At 38.9% G+C, this 17,509-nt stretch overlaps 1 protein-coding gene across 2 annotated transcripts; it reads left to right on the top strand.

Annotated features, from left to right (window-relative positions):
• Positions 1-390: 390 nt before the first annotated feature.
• PM20D2 (peptidase M20 domain containing 2) lies at positions 391-13,635 on the top strand. 2 transcript variants are annotated; one of them, XM_046004877.1, is made up of 8 exons: positions 391-972; positions 3,102-3,250; positions 5,095-5,237; positions 6,486-6,640; positions 8,990-9,125; positions 10,247-10,354; positions 10,579-10,770; positions 13,379-13,635. In XM_046004877.1, exons 1-7 carry the CDS (start codon positions 517-519, stop codon positions 10,731-10,733), a joined length of 1,302 nt encoding a protein of 433 aa, XP_045860833.1. In that variant the 5' UTR covers positions 391-516; the 3' UTR covers positions 10,734-10,770; positions 13,379-13,635. The 2 variants fall into 2 exon arrangements, with proteins under 2 accessions (XP_045860833.1, XP_045860832.1); XM_046004876.1 differs by lacking the exon at positions 13,379-13,635 and adding an exon at positions 11,131-12,508.
• The last annotated feature ends 3,874 nt before the right edge of the window (positions 13,636-17,509 follow it).

The following is a 17,509-nucleotide window of genomic DNA, read 5'->3' as shown; positions in this document are numbered from 1 at the left end:
TGAACTAAAAACCTTGTATAATTTTTCTTTACTGTTCTAAAAAGGAAGGTGGCGTTTTTCAAGGACCATGTTCCACTTGGTCCTGTGCCTGACGCCAGTTAACCAATAAAACCGTCCTCACTTTTGCTGCTGTGGGAAATAAGCAGCAGCAGAAAAGTGATAATGACCTTAAAGCATAGTTCACTGTAAGCACAGTCAACGAGACGGAAGAGAGACGAGTCCCTCTACACCGCTACTTTCCAGTGCCCTCCGCTGGGAGCACTCATCATTCCCCACCCCCTCCCGCTGGCACTCGCGGAAGGCGCGCAGAAGGGGCGGATCTTGTACCGGGCGAGGCTCTGGAGGCGGGGCCTCGGGGCTCCGGGGCGGTGCTCCCGGGAGCTGCTGGGCGGACTAGTTAGCCCAGGTCGGATACTCCCGGACGCCCCAGGGTGCAGGCAAGCGGTGGGCAGCTAGGAGGGAGCAAGCGAGCGGACAGTCTAGCGGTGTGCTCTCAGATCACCGGCGGTGGGCCCCATGAGACCCGGAGAGGAGCGGCCCGTGGACGGGGGCGCCCGCGCCGGCGTCTCCGAGCTGGAGCTGCTGAAGCTGCGCGCCGCGGAGCGCATTGACGAGGCGGCCGAGCGCCTGGGGGCCCTGAGCCGCGCGATCTGGAGCGAGCCCGAGCTGGCCTACGAGGAGCACCGGGCCCACGGCGTGCTGACCCGCTTCTTCGAGTGCGAGCCTCCGGCCGCCTCGTGGACGGTGCAGCCGCACTACCACCTGGCCACGGCCTTCCGCGCCGAGTGGGGGCCGCCGGGGGCCGGCGCGACGCCGCGGCCGCTGCAGCTAGGCTTCCTCTGCGAGTACGACGCGCTGCCCGGCATCGGGCACGCCTGCGGCCACAACCTGATCGCCGAGGTCGGGGCGGCGGCCGCACTGGGCGTGAAGGGGGCCCTGGAGAGCCTCCCCGGACCGCCTCCGCCGGTGAAGGTGAGGTGGGGCCCTGGCTTGGGACTTCCAGCGCCTCTGCCCAGGCCGGGCCGGACCCGGGGATCGCAGGCCCCGGCGCTTCCCGTGCGCACCCGTCCCCTCGGTGTCCCGACCTCGCCTTTGCCAGAAGGCAGAACCCTTGGATAAAAAAGTCAGTCGTTCTCAAGTTGTCGGCCCATAGACATTTTTCAGACTTTTGTTTTGTTTTCTCTTTATGTAGTTGTAAACGATTGAGTAGACAGACACCTTAAGGAGAGAACTTAGAACCGAGCCTGGTTGTCGCTGTGATTTATTTTTGGTAGCAGAGGTAACTGCAATTTGCTGACAAGGTTGTGTAGTCTCTGGAAGGAAGTACTGTAGGGAAACCTATAGTCTCTCTTTCTTAGGCTCCAAAACATCTTTTTCTCCGTGGCAGTTATAGGAGCTGTTGTGATTCGAATCATTGGTATTTGGATAGAAAGTTTTCAGTCATTAGAACTACCAAACCTCCCCACAAAGAGTGGGGAAGTGAATGAACATTTGCTGCCCGGGTGAGTTCATCCTTAAATTTTAATATTTCATGATTTTAAGATATTTCTCCTTTAAGTGGGGGAAATGCCGTTTATGTCTATTACAGGGCGAGTTTAATCTTGTGTTACTGTGTTTTTTCAGATGGTATATCCTACATTCTGTGAGCTAAGATACAGTCGTCTCCATTCCGCTTAAGGGCAAGACCGAGGTTTTCTTTTCGTATTCTGTAGCCCATTTTTTTTCCCAGTGTCAGTAACTTTTCTTTTATCTTAACTGTTTCATCTTTTGTGGCTTATTCTCTTTAGCTGCCTTCTCTTTTCTGCTTCTGGGGGCTTGGTTTTGCAGCTGGGTAGGTTTTTGTTTTGCTGGGTGGGGGGGCCGTGTCCTTTGGCATTGCATGAAACACTGAAGAGATTTAACTTTAAGGAGGTTTATGCAAGATTCAGGGGAGTCAGCAAAATGTAACTTGAGAAGTCATCAGATTTAAGGAGTCAAGGGTTCGGAGTAAAAAGTAGGTTAATTTAAGAGTTTGAGTGCTTTATAGACTCACAAAGAAGGTTCAGCTTTGGGAAATGTACACTTTTGAAGAGTAATGCATCGTTTTAGCAAGGTTATCTTTCCTCTGTGAAAATGAAGTTTACGTTGATTCCTTAACAAGCAAAGACTTTTTCCAGCCTGTTTCATTGTATTCCTATACATGACCTTGAAAGTGTATTAGTTGTTTATGGATAATTTTTCTTTGTTTTTAAAAATTGTTTGAAGAAGTTAAGCTTAAATATCAAAGTAAAATGTTTATTCTGTAAAGTTCTCTTTTGTTTAATTAGGTGTTTGGTGACCAATAAGTCTGCCTGGTTGAACTGGTGGAATCGAATTAGTAAGTTTGTGTAATAGTTGGCTGTTTCTAACTGTGGCATTAAGGTTTATTTAATGCTCTTCATAAAAGTTTAATGAGTTAAGACCTTTTAATGAGGTATCTCAGTAAGGAACCAGAGTTCAGGCCTGAGATCAGGACATCTAATCCCTGCTCTGCCTGGAGACTTGCTCTGTGTTCTGGGGCAAAACACTTCACTCCTTGCCTCAAAACCATCATCTCTGAAATGATGACACACATCACTCACCTACCTCACAGGGTTGTTGTGAGGACACCTAGTAAGTAATCAGAAAGTTCTTTACCAGTTTATGAATCGTTATAATAATAAAATAAAATAAAAATAATAAAAAGGCTTATGAATAATTATATCTCTTACTAGAAGACTTAGTCAAGAAGCAGCTTTAATAGACAAGTCCTAAAGAATTTGGAGGAGCTCAGTAGATAGTATTTATCTTTTTTTCATCTTTGCCATTAGTTTTATAAAATTGAGTTATAAAATTAGGAAAAGTTTCCTTTTGTAACTTTAGTGCATACTTGGCATTTAATTAGTATAACAATGTATTAGAATTTGTGGTTTATTTAACACCGTAGATTTATGCCCCCTGCATTATTGAAGTATCAGAAGAAAACCTTCCTCCACATAGTTTGAATGTAGGTTGTGAATACATATGCAAAGGAATCAGTTTGATATTTTTCCTCCGAAGATTTTTTGTTGTTGTTTTGCTCTGACACAGGTATCTCCTTCTAGGTAATCGTCCTGGGAACCCCTGCAGAAGAAGATGGTGGTGGCAAAATTGATTTAATTGAAGCAGGGGCTTTTAAAAATCTTGATGTTGTTTTCATGGCCCACCCATCCCAAGAGAATGCTGCTTACCTACCTGATGTGGCAGAACATGAGTGAGTGATCAAGTTGAAACAACTTGTGGAAAACAGACTGTTAAGATGTTTGCGTGTCCTAGCTGGAGACTAAAACTCCATATTTAGGTGCATCTGGGTGGCTCAGTTGGTTAAGCATCTGCCTTCGGCTCAGGTCATGATTCCACGGTCCTGGGATTGAGTCCCCTGTTGGGCTCCTTGCTTGGCTGGGAGTCTGCTTCTCCTTCTGCCCCTCCCCCTGCTTGTGCTCTCCCTTGTGCGCACTCTCTCTCTCTCTGACAAATGGATAAATAAAATCTTTAAAAAAATTTTTTTATACATTTATCCATATTTATACATTTAAAACGTGAATTGAAAAATGATGATGTGATGCCTTACTTGATTTCCTTTGAATAAACATTTGGTAATCCTCTTCTAATTGAGATTAAATGTGGTATTCATAATGGGACTATTAAAGTAGTACCTGAAAAGCATCAAAATAGCAAACAGAATGTGTTGACACATATCTTTTTTAAGCTTTATTTATTTGAGAGAGAGAGAGAGAACACAAGTGGGAAGGGACAGAGGGAGGGGCAGAAAGAATCCGAAGCAGACTCCACACTGAGCACAAAGCAGGAAGTGGAGCTCGATCCCATGAGTGAGATCACGACCAGAACCTAACCCAGGAGTTGGACGCTTAACAGATGGAGCCACCCAGGCGTCCTAACACATATTCTACTTTAAACTGAGCAGTCTGTTTTCTGGAAAATATCTATTCTTTAATATGGGGTTATCCTTGCAACTGACTAGGTATGTAAGAGGCAGCTTTATTAGAGCTGGGAAGAAAGCACACTTCTCTAGTTTATTGATTGTAATTTGAGTTCTTTGCAAAGAGGGTGAATTATGTTTCTGAGAGAAGATACAGAAACTAACCAGCTGTGGGTTTTAGTGGAATTTGCCAGTAGATACTTTGCTGATTTGTCTGGTGTGGCATTTTATTTATTTCTCTCTACATGGAAGAGCTCCCTTCTTTGGTACTTGCGAGCATGGATCATTGAAGTGGTTTGAATTTTGTACACCAGAACTTACAATCACAGTAGTTAATGGTCCCCTTTATGGGCCAGTCTCAAGGAGCCACTACTCAGCTGTTTCTGGAAAACCACATATTCTCCTCTGTTGGTAGCTAGGGATTAATAGCCGAACCATTCCAGCGGAGTTTCTCACTTGTACTCAGTGATCTTACATCTCAGCATCTTATGAGGCCTTGTTTTCAGGGGATGACCATTTTAATGGTTCTGGTATCTTCATTCTTATCCCCAGGAGCTGGTGCTGTGGTAGTAGGAAGAATCTTTCCACTTTAATTTTAGGGGTAGTGCATAGGTGAACATGTCTGGAGAACTTTAGAGGTTAGAGATCTCTGCCAGTGCCTCTGCCTCTCACCTATTTCTGTTTTCCCTTACCTTCTCCCACCCTTAAGACAGAATGAGCTGAGCTTTGCAGACCTTTGATACAGAGTTACCACAATGCAGTGTAGAAGGAGACAGGAGCCCCCTTTTTTGTAACTGCAGCATCTAATCCAGAATTGCATGTTTGTTTGACTTGAATTGTATACAGATTTAATTTGTACCGGAGGTCGACTGAGCAAAGATGTCTTTTTCTCTCTTTTGGGAGGAATGCCATCTTCATGTCAGTCTCTGTATTACGTAACAGTAAGCTATAACTAAGGTGCATAAATTGTTGTGTTGTTCCTACAAATGATTTGCAAATGAAAATTCCAGCAGTCTGAATGAATTCTGAATACTTGTTGGGTAATTCTAATTACAGTGCCTGGATTTTTTTTTAGCAATTTTGAAAAGAGTAATTCCAAATGATGTTTTATTTCCTAGCATGACCATAAAGTACTATGGAAAAGCCTCCCATGCCGCTGCATATCCCTGGGAAGGATTAAATGCATTAGATGCTGCCGTTCTCGCCTACAACAATCTGTCTGTGTTGAGACAGCAGATGAAACCAACCTGGAGAGTCCATGGTACGGATGTCAGATGTTGTGTGTGATAGATGGTGCTTAATATAGTTCAGTGCAGTGTAATTAGTATGTGAGTTTTAAAAATTGGAAACATTTTCTGTACTTCATATGAAGACTCCAAACTTCTTAAACATTTTCAGAAATTCATGAGACAGAATCCTAGGACGTTTGTGTATATTGGGTAAGAAGACAGTTAAGAGTATTTATGCCTAAATTGAATGGTCATTTTGAGATAGAAATAATTGGTTTTATGTGAGGACATACATGCTTTCTCTGGGTATTTGAAAGTTGAATCTTGATTTTCCAGTTATCCTCACTGTCTTTTAATGCTAACAGATCATTTCCTCAATTTTAAAAAAAGTTAGGGGTACTGATTTTATTTTGTGAAGTGCTGTTAATCCTGAGTAACATCTTTTATTACCTTAATGTAACAACAATAATAAAATACTATCTTGAAGGTACGAGTTTATTTTTAAGTTTATTTTCTTATGATTTGGGATATTGTTATACTTTAATATCTGATCTTTACCTGATTTTGTTGTAGGCTGAAGTTAGTTTATAATTGCACTTTTGCCAATTTTCTTAGTTTTTTAAGAGAAATATGTAGAAATAATATTTTTGAAAGCGGGTCATATAAATTTAGACTTTGTACTTATATTCTAGTTTTACTTTGAATGGATAAATCTTCCTTCTCATTGTAGTTCCAAATAAATGCATTTGTTTTGACAGTTAATAGTGCTTAATGATCTTTGACCTGCTTTGGTTTCTTGCTGGCATAAAAATTATGTTCCCATAATTTGTATGCCATTTAAAATATTCACTGGATTCGGGAAGTACAAGGGTAATTGTAGAACGTTATACCACTTATTTTTCCCCTTAGGTCAAAAGTTTCTCAAAATATACAACTGTAAAGAAACCTACTGAAATAAAGTTCTCTTTCAGAAGGCTGGACAGTTATAGAAGTTTTTAATAGCTTTATAATCATGCAACATAATTTCTTAACATTATATCAATTCCTTAGAATAAAGTACACAGAGACAATTTTTTCCCTATTAGCTAGAAAGTATTACTTTACTGTGTGTATAGAAACTTTTGTACAACATGTCAAAATCTTTGATTGGTAAATCTGTGAAGCTAGTGAATTTAAATTGTTTTTCTTCGTGTAAGTACTGACTGAAAACTTAATAGGTATATTTTAACCTAAAGAAGTGGTCTCCAAGCTCAATTTCAGTAATTTGGTTCTTTTTATAGGCATAATAAAAAATGGTGGTGTAAAACCCAATATCATTCCCTCTTATTCCGAATTAATCTATTACTTCCGTGCACCCTCAATGAAAGAACTTCCAGTTTTGACCAAAAAGGCAGAAGATTGCTTCAGAGCTGCAGCTTTGGCTACTGGGTGTACAGTAAGAACTTTTAAGAGTTAATCTAAGTTATAATCAGAGGTACATATGTGGGCTGGGGTTGTTTAGTTAGAATATTACCAAGTTAGATTAGAACCCGGGGCGCCTTGGTGGCTCAGTTAGTTACGTGTCGGACTCTTGATTTCAGCTCACGTCATGATCTCAGGGTCATGAGATTGAGCCCCATGGGGCTCTGCACTCAGCTAAGCATCTGCTTGAGATGCGTTCTGCCCCTCCCCCACCTCACAGGTATACACACACATGAGGTCGCTCTCTAAAATGAATTAAATGAATCTTTTGTTTAAAAAGTTAGATTAGAATCTATCTTGCCCCTTTTTCATTTGGCAATGTTTTGAGTATGTAAAATCAGTTGACTGAAGAGCTGATGTGAATGTCTTTAATTCTTACTCGTTTTACTCAGTGTCCTTGTAGGAAGGACCACAGTTCTCTTATTACACTGTTCTTGGAATAACTCTTCATAGGGCTGAACTCGAGTCCCTGCTTTTTGCAAGTTATAGCCTTCCTTTTTTGGCAGCTATGTTTTCAGAATTATTCAGATAGTGCCTATAAAGGGAACTTTAGGGCAAAATCAGCAAAAGCTATTTTTGCAAAATTACAGGTATGTGTAGTAATGATATAAATACTTATGGCTTCCTGGAAAGTTAAAATAGATGCAGAAGTTAGTGAGGAAAGTTTGTTCCTTTGAACCATGAAATCAGTGACATTTATGTACTAATCATACAGGGCATACAGTAGAATGGGAAGCTTGAGAATGACATCATCTTGCCCTGGGAGGGCCTCGGGTTCCAGTCAGAGAGCCAAGATCTGGAATAGGTGCCTCTCAGCCTACTGATTTTGTAACTTTGAGAAACCTTATTACGGTCTTATTATTTCATCTGTTTAGGCCTCTGTTTTCTCTTGAAAAATGGAGATAATATAATCTATCTTCAGGTTCCTGTGAGAATTAAATTAGATGTTTGTTAAGAGTTAGGGCCTAACTCTCATCCTTACTAATTTATTTTTTCTGCTCTCATTAGACTGGAGATATGTGATTTATTCAGCTCGTGAATGGTATCTCACAGTAGCAGTGATTCTCAGGCAGTATAAATGTCCAGAGAGGAAAAAATTAATCATTCATCCCTTATTTATTTATAATTATAATAATATTTATAGAATAAATGCATGAACTGTTATCATTAGCTAGTATCACAAGGGGAATATTCCCTTAGGATGAGGCTCATTGTTTTTAGATTTTAATCTATATTTTAGATAGTCTCTTAATAATTTTTTATATATTGGCTGACTTATATGACCAGGTTGTCATTATTTCTAACTTAGATATTGCTAAGAATAGAAGAAATGCCCACCCTGCCATTTTATAATTGGCTTTTACTAGTGTTACTGGTATTACCTTTAGTTTGAGGAACTGTTACCCATTTGGATTTAATCAAAACAAAATCTGTAAATCCTCATAACTGGCCACCCATAAACTGCTTATAAATTTTCATACCCTGAAATACTGAAATTAGTAAGTGAGGCCTGGGGGCGCCTGGCTGGCTCAGTCGGTAGAGCATGCAGCTCTTGATCTTGGGGTTGTGAGTTCAAGCCCCATGTTAGGTGTAGAGATTACTTTAAAAAATGAATAAATAGGGGTGCCTGGGTAGCTCAGTGGGTTAAAGCCTCTGCCTTGGGCTCAGGTCATGGTCCCAGGGTGCTGGGATCGAGCCCCGCATCAGGCTGTCTGCTCGGCAGGGAGCCTGCTTCCTCCTCCCTCTGCCTGCCTCTCTGCCTACTTGTGATCTGTCTGTGAAATAAATAAATAAAATCTTTTTTAAAAAATGAATCAATAATAAGTGAAGACCATAGTCAACCCTTCTGCATTGGGAACCTTCTGTCTTTCTCCCAGGGTACCTTTAAACCTTTCAGGCAGTGGCGGCAATGTCAGCTTGTATTTTGGATATGAATAAAGCTGAATTTTTTCTTGTAGAGGCTACAGCCTAGAGCAGTGTTTCTCAGTGCCTGGTTTTTGGACCACCTGCAACAGAATTACTTGGGGGTGCTGGTTAAAATGGAGATTCTTGGGCTCCCCCTGCACCCTACTGAAGTTACTGAAGTTGAGACTCATGGGCCAGTAGAGCGAGGTGACATTATGTGGTTTGATACATAGATCACATAAAGGAGATAGGGTCCTAGGGAAGTCTCATTGTAGAAAATACATATTTTTTGAAGGTAAAATATTTGAGAGAGTTTATATCTGGAAGGGAAAGTGTGTCCTTAAACCTCTTGCTGGTTTGAAAATTAGATAGTGAATGAGTTTTTTATTTCTAAATTTGTTTTATAATTTTTTATTAGGTAGAAATAAAAGGTGGGGCCCATGATTATTACAATGTTCTTCCCAATAAGAGCCTGTGGAAAGCTTATATTGAAAATGGAAAAAAACTGGGAATAGAATTTATTTCAGAAGACGCAATGCTGAATGGCTTTTCAGGTAATTATATTGTGCTGTTTGAGGAAGGAAAATACCATTTTTGGCTAAACGGTTTTGTTTAGCAGCTTTGGAGATAGGGTTTATTGCTCTTGTTTTTAATATTTAATATTTTAAAACATTTAATTTGTTTAATATATAATTTTTAAAATATTTGATATTTTTCACAAAGTTAATGGTTACGGGAAAGGAACTAATGAACTCTTCAGTGAATATAAAGTGTCAAATGAGCAGATTTGTTTTAGAAATAGCCAGCACACTTTTTCTTTTGTATTCTAAATACTTCTAGTGTTTAAGTTTGCTGAGTTCTAATTTTTGAGTAAGCTCCTTACAGGACAACTAGAATTTTGATTCATTTTCAGTCATCAGTAGGCAGGCCAGCAAGTTATAAGGGAGCATTCAAGTTTTTGAGGTGTGACTATTACAGTTGTTTACTAATAGTTGTTTAGAATTTAAGAATTTAAATTAAATTTTAGAATTTAATTTAACTATTAGAATTTAAGTAGTTATAAGTATACTGGGGATTATTTTAGATTTTGTGCCTTTTAAAAGCATCATTACTAATATGTTTGCATGTTAGAGATGTTCTCCTAAAATACAGTAATAGATGTTGATGAAGTGGACTCAAAAGGACTTGGCCATAGAAATGGGGGTTGATGTCCTTTATTGAGATAAGGGAAGCAGGTTGGGGTATGGTAAGTTGGTACATATTATTAGTATGTTAAGTTTGAGGTGCTTTTGGGACTTCTAAGGGGAGCTGTTCAGTAGCCTATTGAATCCAGAACCTCCCAAAGATGTCTAGGTTGGAGAGAGAGAAGTTGTCAGTATCTGAAAGGTGATTGAAAACACAGGAGTTTGGGGGGTCACCCAAGTACACAGAGAAGGAACCCAAAGATGACTCCCTAGGGATGACCAGCACTTAGGAGACAGGCAGAGGAGGCAATTTAGAGGAGACAGAAAGCCGGACAATCAAGAGAATCAAGTCATGGAGGCCAAAGGAGTAGAGAATTTCTAGTAGGAAAGGAGTGGCAAGTCATGTCAGGTGCTGCAGAGATTGGGTAAGTATGGTCTGGTGTTCATTGGACTAACAATTAGAAATTCATGGCTTGTCTTATCTTTCCAAGGATCTACTGATTTTGGAAATGTTACTTTTGTGGTTCCTGGGATTCATCCATATTTTTACATTGGAACTGATGCCTTGAATCACACAGAACAATACACTGAAGCTGCAGGTAAGTATTCTTAGAAGTGACCCTGTTGGCATACGCTCTCTTTGTGGTAGTAGTTGGTTTAGTGGTAGTAGTGGTTTAGCCTGTTACTTCATTATCTAATGTGACCTCAGAGAATACTGTATTGGGGTGGACATTTGGAGAGGCAGTTTTGATACCAAGCGCTAACCTGAAAACCAGTCATTTATAATAAATATGGAGGTTTTTCCATTTATTTTCTCCTTTAGGTTCACAAGAAGCTCAGTCCTACACTTTACGTACTGCCAAGGCTCTGGCAATGACGGCATTGGACATTATTTTTAAACCAGAATTGCTAGAGAGAATCAAAGAGGACTTCAAGTTGAAACTTCAAGAAGAAGGGTTTTCAAATACAGTAGAATAAAAGGAAGATTTAGGAGCCACTTATGGATCATTGAGAAGTAATGATTTTTTTCTTTAATCTTTTTTAATGATGGAGGAGGGTATCCTTAATTTTTAGTGTTAAGGGAGTCAAATTCCTCTTATCTGAAACATGAGGACATGATGTAGAGAAAACACATGACCTCATACCTAAAATGAAAGTTTTCAGGGACGCCTGGCTGGCTCATTCAGTAGAGCATGTGACTCCTGACCTCAGGGTCATGAGTTTGAGCCCCACACTGGGTGTAGAATTTACTTTAAAAAAATTAATTTAAATAAATAAAATGAAGATTTTCACAAATCTGTGTTTGATGCAGTTGTGATCTTTTAGGAGTTGATATGTGATGGCATTTCTTTCTTTCTTTCTTTCTTTTTTTAAGATTTTAAGTAATCTCTGCACTCAACGTGGGGCTCGAACTTATAGCCCCGTGAGATCAAGAGTCGCATACTCCACGGACTGAGCCAGCCAGGCACCCCTGTGATGGCATTTCTTAAATAACCTGGATGATACATGGTTTATCAGTGATAGTATTTTATAAATTCAGTTGTTGTATAAGCGTATTTTAAAAGATTCAAGGGATTTCAAACTATATTCAGAAATGACCATGAAAGATTTTTTTTCTTTTGGTCTAGGGGTGTGAAATAGTTTAAAATTCAAGTACTAAATTTAGGGAGGGTTCATTTTGAATATCTGACTATATCTGCTTTAGTTTAGAGAATCTTTTCGTTGATAATAAGAGCAGATTTTAATCAGAAATGCCGTGGGAAACAACTAATAACTCAGGTACAAAGAATAAGCTTCTGTTTTACCATTTGAAGGAAAAAGAAAATAATTTTTTAAATTAACTCCGAGAAGTGACATTAAAGTGCTATTCCTAATTCCATATTTCTGTAATAGGAAAAAAATGTAGATGGATAGGGTTAGACTGTTTCTGTGAAGTGTTTGCTTAGTAGCTCAGTGTGTTCTAGAGGGTCTTAATGAGAAAGGAGCAAAGTCTGTTTGCTTTGAATATTAATGTCATATAAGGGGGCACTTCTACCCAGCAGCCCTATTCAGGCTTCTACTCAGAAGCCATCCTGTCCAGTTTACTGAGTATAGGGGACATAATTCTAAGCCTCCTTAAGCCCCATGGTATCTCAATACTAGTTTAAAAGTATGCTAAGTTTTTCTTGTTTCTTAGGGTGAAGTTCTTGAACATGATAAAAGAATGTGAAAAAAAGTATCTGGTGAAGCAAGTACTTTAAGCTGTGAATATAGTAAAGCTCTAGTACTCTTTATTTTAAAGGAACTCCTCAAATTTGAGTTTATTCCAAAAATGGAAGAAAAAAGAGAGACAAGTGTTTGACCTTTCTGTTACAAGCAAGTCACTCGGGACCCCTGAGCCTTGAGCTCCCCATTTGGAAAGTTAGATCACTCATCCTTACAGTCCTTTGAACCTCTAATTCATATTCTGACATTATTTAAAGTTGAAAAAAAGAGAAGTAGAGTTAGTAGTTGAGACTTGCTTTTCTTCTGTATCAAGGGACTACAAGCTAAGGCCTCATTTGGCAAGCACCCGATTTTATATGGCTAGCGTGCTAAAAGTAATCTTTACATTTTTAAAGAGTCCTAGGGAAAAAGAAATACCAGAGACCAAGACCAGATCATGGGACAGTAACACTGAAAATATTTACTATCTGGGCTTTTGTGTAAAAAAAAAAAAAAAAAATTGCCAGTCTCTGTCTTACATAACAGTAAAATAAAACTGGTTTCTCTTTGACTTCTGTCATATAATCAGATCTTCTCCTAGGATAGAACTTCAGAGCCAACTGAAAACTCAGGGAAAGGGGTTTAGATGGCAGTGCCGTGGTGTAATGCATTGGCGGTTTGTCCTGGTCTGGAATTCTGGCATCTTCAGACGTTTGTTTCTTGTAGCATTTACCTCATTCTGACCTACAGCCCCCCTGATGCCTTAAGACGGTCCCGTCTGCAAGCCAGTCTTCCAGCTTTTCACATCAGATTTGAGAACCCCGCCTTGGGTGCCACACCCCTAATGATTATTTGTAATCTCAAAGAGCCTTGGTCAGTATAGATTTTACAAACAGGAGAGGGATCAGCAGAGGCTTCTGGTTGAGAATTGGGTATGTCCAGGATGGCCGGTTTCTGTAGATGGAATTCGTTTCCTCATTATCAACTTAATAAATTTCTCAACTACAGGTTTTAAATTCCTTACCTAAGTCCCACACTCTGAGAAACACGGTTGTAGTTTCTAAAGCCTCAATAACATCCTAGAACAGGGATTGTTAGCAGGTAACCAACACACTAATAATAATCTCCTGTTTTTTGGGGAGTGCCACAAGTTCATTGTTATTCATACAAAGCATTTGTGTTTTGTGATTGATTTACTTTTTAAAGATGAATTAGAGAAAATTTCAGGTTAGCATTCCATCGTTACTGACTCACTCGGGCTCTGGTAAATACTCTTGCGTGAGAGAATGAGGTGAGGGCTGAAGCTGGCGGCCTGGGGTCATCTGCACCAGTGTTCTCTGTCATAACCTGGCGCGTGGGACTGGCACTGATCTGCCATGAAGATTTGCGTCCCATCTCTGTTTCCATAATATTTTATTTTCCTTCCCATTTTTGAAAAGCTTGGTCAGAATACGGATTTATTCGTTGGAATATGTCGTGGATTCATTGTGTCAGAAAAAAGGTTGAGAACTGATGCTCTACAGTCTACGTAGAGGTACTTTTTTTTTTATTTTTAGTACTAGGTTGAAACTTGACATTTCATATTACTTTACTAGTCTTTAATAGAATTCGGATTTTTTTTAATATTTTTTTCTTTTTTACAGATTGAGAGAGAGAGAGAGAGAGATTACAAGTAGGCAGAGCAGCAGCCAGAGAGGGGAGGAAGCAGGCTCCCTGCCAAGCAGAGAGCCCGATACGGGGCTCGATCCCAGGACCCTGAGATCATGACCTGAGCTGAAGGCAGAGGCTTAACCCACTGAGCCACCCAGGCGCCCCTAGAATTCGGATTTTTTAATCCCTTTTTATTTTTTATATACCAGTGAGTTATTTGAGCCACATGTAGCCATCCTATAAGCATAAATAAACATATACATAAATGCTGGAGTCTGGAGTCAAAAGTCTCGTTCCAGAGGAACCAATGATTACTAATCCTCATGATTTGAATGTAAGAGACTGACTGCTTCCTTTGTAATGATAGATTTTCCTTTTGGAATGAAGCTGTTTTTATACCCTCATTCTTCAGAGGCATGTTTCCTCAGTAACAGTGCTGAATTTCCATAAGCATTTCTAGTTGGCCTAAATTTCCATTGTTGGTTGGTCCTCTCAAGATATATTAAATCTCCAAAGATTTGGGAAGAGAAAGGAAGCACTAGATTTCTGATGAACAGTGTCACTTTTAGACAAGGCACAATTATATTTAGCTCTTTTTATTTTTTTATTTGACAGAGACACAGCAAGAGAGGGAATACAAGAGAGGGAACACAAGCGGGGGGAGTGGGAGAGAGAGAGAAGCAGACTCCCCGCAGAGCAGGGAGCCCATTGTGGGGCTCGAACCCAGGATCCTGGGATCATGACCCAAGCCAAAGGCAAACGCTTAACCAACCGAGCCACCCAGGTGCCCCTGTATTTAGCTCTTTATCCTTAAAAGATGATTGCATATTTTTTGGAGGTTAACAAACAGAACCTTTTAGAATTTCTAATTTTGTATCTTGTTTTCGAGGAAAATTGTATCCTCGTTTGAGGAAAGGGGCAACCAAGTTTTTCCTCCCAGAAATAGTTTGAAAGGTGACACTTAATTATCACTTAGGATCAGTGGTGTTGTTACTCTTCTACTAGGTTATATATCAATATATTGATACCATACAGCAGTATGTCTGTATATTGTTAGAAGCCAGTATCTTTTTCAATATACTTAATTTCCTTCAAGTATACTAAAACCTGACTCGTGGTGGGGGGAAAAAGGCCCTGCTGACTTAGTGCAAAGTTTAAAATTATATAATTTTTTAAAAGATTGACCTCGTTTTTCCCCTAGACTAGAAGTAGAGGTGGACCTGCCTGAGGTGTCTTTATTTTTATGGAGAATGCTTTCATTACTGTCTTTTTAATGATCTTTCGTTGTTCATACCCTGCACTGAAAGTCTTTTCCTCAAATATCAACTTTTGGCTATCTTTGCTAAATTAATAGACTTTAAAAGATAGAGTCAGATTGATGATTTAAATATAATTACAGACGGAAAAGATTTTTTCCATAGTGACTTCATTTTAAAAAGCAGGCCTGACAACAGAACCTGAATAAAACAATTCTGTGGTACTATTTTTTTTAATGTGGTACTGTTAATTACTAAATTCCTCTATGCCCTTTAATAAGACAGTATAGTTAATGTTTAGCTTTTCAGACTACTTCTCATTTTTAAATATTATATTTTATGGAACTACTCAGGAAATTTATCCTTTTAATTACTTCTTTGTATAGCACTCAAAAGGGCGGAAGCATTTAGGATACACTAGAACATTTTCATGTGTTTATGAATACTTGTATAAACTGACACTTGATGTTCCACAGTCTTCCAAAGGATACGTTGATATTTTAGTTGTTGTTATTCACCTGAACATTTGTGAACATTTGTTCGCTGAACTCAGTGAATATTTGTGGAGGATTGCACACTTCTCAGCTTAAGGTGGTAAGAAGAGTAAGCGTATACTTAAAAGTGCTTGTGGTTGGTGGTGAGTTCTCCTAAGATTTACTTCATCTGAGCACCTTGGTATTGAGGGAACATCTGAAAGCTACTGTCTTGGAAATTTTTCAGGAAGTGTTTCTAAAATATATGAAAATACCTGAATCATGTCTGTTTGTTTGGATAGAAGAAATTGATATTAAATGTTTTTTTAAAGGATGATTGTCTAATACTCTTTTTAAAAAAATCTTTCTGATAGTTGTTGTGTTTTATACATTTCTAACTTTTTACCCAAAGCATCTCTTGAGTCTTCCGGAGAGTGCCCTACATTGTGTCCAAGCCTTCAAACTATCAAAACACATTTTCATTGTAAAATAAATCCAGTATCTTTGTGCTGGCTAGCAACTCTTCATAAGGCTGTAAGGTATGATAAACTCTGTTTTATTTCTTTAACGTACTTCAGGCATTTTGCAGTTCATTTGAGGATGTTGCATTTTGATGTGTAGGAAGTTAATATTTTCAAGTAAGCAGTTTCTACCACCATCAGGTGATGGTAGTTTCTGTAATATTTTAATACATACATATTAAAGTGTGTATAAACATCTAAAATGGTAATAAATACATTTAATAGCAGTTGTCTTGTGGTTGTTTTCAACATACATAGAGATAAGAAAATATATGAAGCTGAAGTACAATTCCTCAAATACATTGTGATACATTATTCTCTGATTAATTCATCGGTTTTACAGGTGATGATTTGCTTTCAAACTCTAAATGTCGGGGCACCTGACGGGCTCATTCAGTAGAGCATGTGACTCTTAATCTCAGGGTTGTGAGTTCAAGCCCCGTGTGTGGCGTGGAGTTTGCTTAAAATAAAAAAAGTAAAGAACAAAAGAGTCGTATTATTCATATAATGGAGAATTTTTTAAGTTGTGTTGTTTTAAAATGAATATTTTACTAGTTTCCGAAGCTTAAAAATGCCAGTGTAAATTGTACATGGTAAGAGATACGTAATTACAGTATTGAATTTTCCCTAAAAAGAATTTTCAACTTTAATACAAAGTAAGTCCATCTGATAACTAAATTGCAAAAGGATAGGTTTTTAGATTCTTATCAGTGGTTGAAGAATAAGTGCCTCATAATGAAAAAAATTACAAGTGTCTTCATATGAGAAAAATTTAGACTGGCTTTCAAGATAGAGTCCAGTCCTTCTGTTTCGTGATGGAAATGTGAGATTCGCTTTTGTTAGTTCAGTGGACCAAAGTATCCAATGACCTTAAAAAATAAACCTCAGAAATATAAAATAGAAATATAAGGTCAGGGTCTTAAATAGACAAGAATGTTGTTTAGATTAAAGACTCAGTTAGACCTTGCCCCACTGAGTGAACGATAAATTACTTTAGAGTTTGAACTGCTGTCGATCTGTTGTGTCACTGTCTGATGCAATATTCTGTTAGCTCAGGAGCATGGAAAGCAGTTCAGAAACTTCATGTTCTCCCATTTGAGCTTCATTTATTCAGGGAATACCGAACCTTCTAAACCCAAGCATTGTTAACTGCCTGTTAATGATACGGATTCAGGATTAATGATCAGTCACCTCACGCGTGCCTTGTCATCCCACCTGAGCCATTCCTCACAGGAAGATCATGTGTTGTGGTAAGAGAACCATACATCCCATATCACAGAACCCACTTAGGCAGGTTGCACGTTCTTTAAGAGAAGGTCCCGTGTTAAAGTGTATATATATATACACATATACATACACATATATACACACATATACATACATATATATACACACACACATATATATGTAAATATATATATGTAAATACATATATGTGTGTATATATATTTACATATATATATATATATGTAGAACTTGTGAAAGAAAACCTCAGACAGAAAGAGATTGCAACCATGGTTCTCTTGGGTTTGTGTTTCTAGGTTTCTCCAGTCCGTTGTCAGTCCATGTTCCAGCCTCTGATGTTGCCATGACCCCTTTGTTGTGAGCACCCTACAAAGGTGCACACATGAGTTGGGTCTTTCCACAATGTCAGCTTTCCCTTATCATAA

This window comes from Meles meles, chromosome 5 (assembly GCF_922984935.1).
Source record: "Meles meles chromosome 5, mMelMel3.1 paternal haplotype, whole genome shotgun sequence".
Lineage (NCBI taxonomy): Eukaryota > Metazoa > Chordata > Mammalia > Carnivora > Mustelidae > Meles > Meles meles.
The sequence above is the reverse complement of the archived record's forward strand: the minus strand, read 5'-3'. Positions and strand labels throughout refer to the sequence as shown.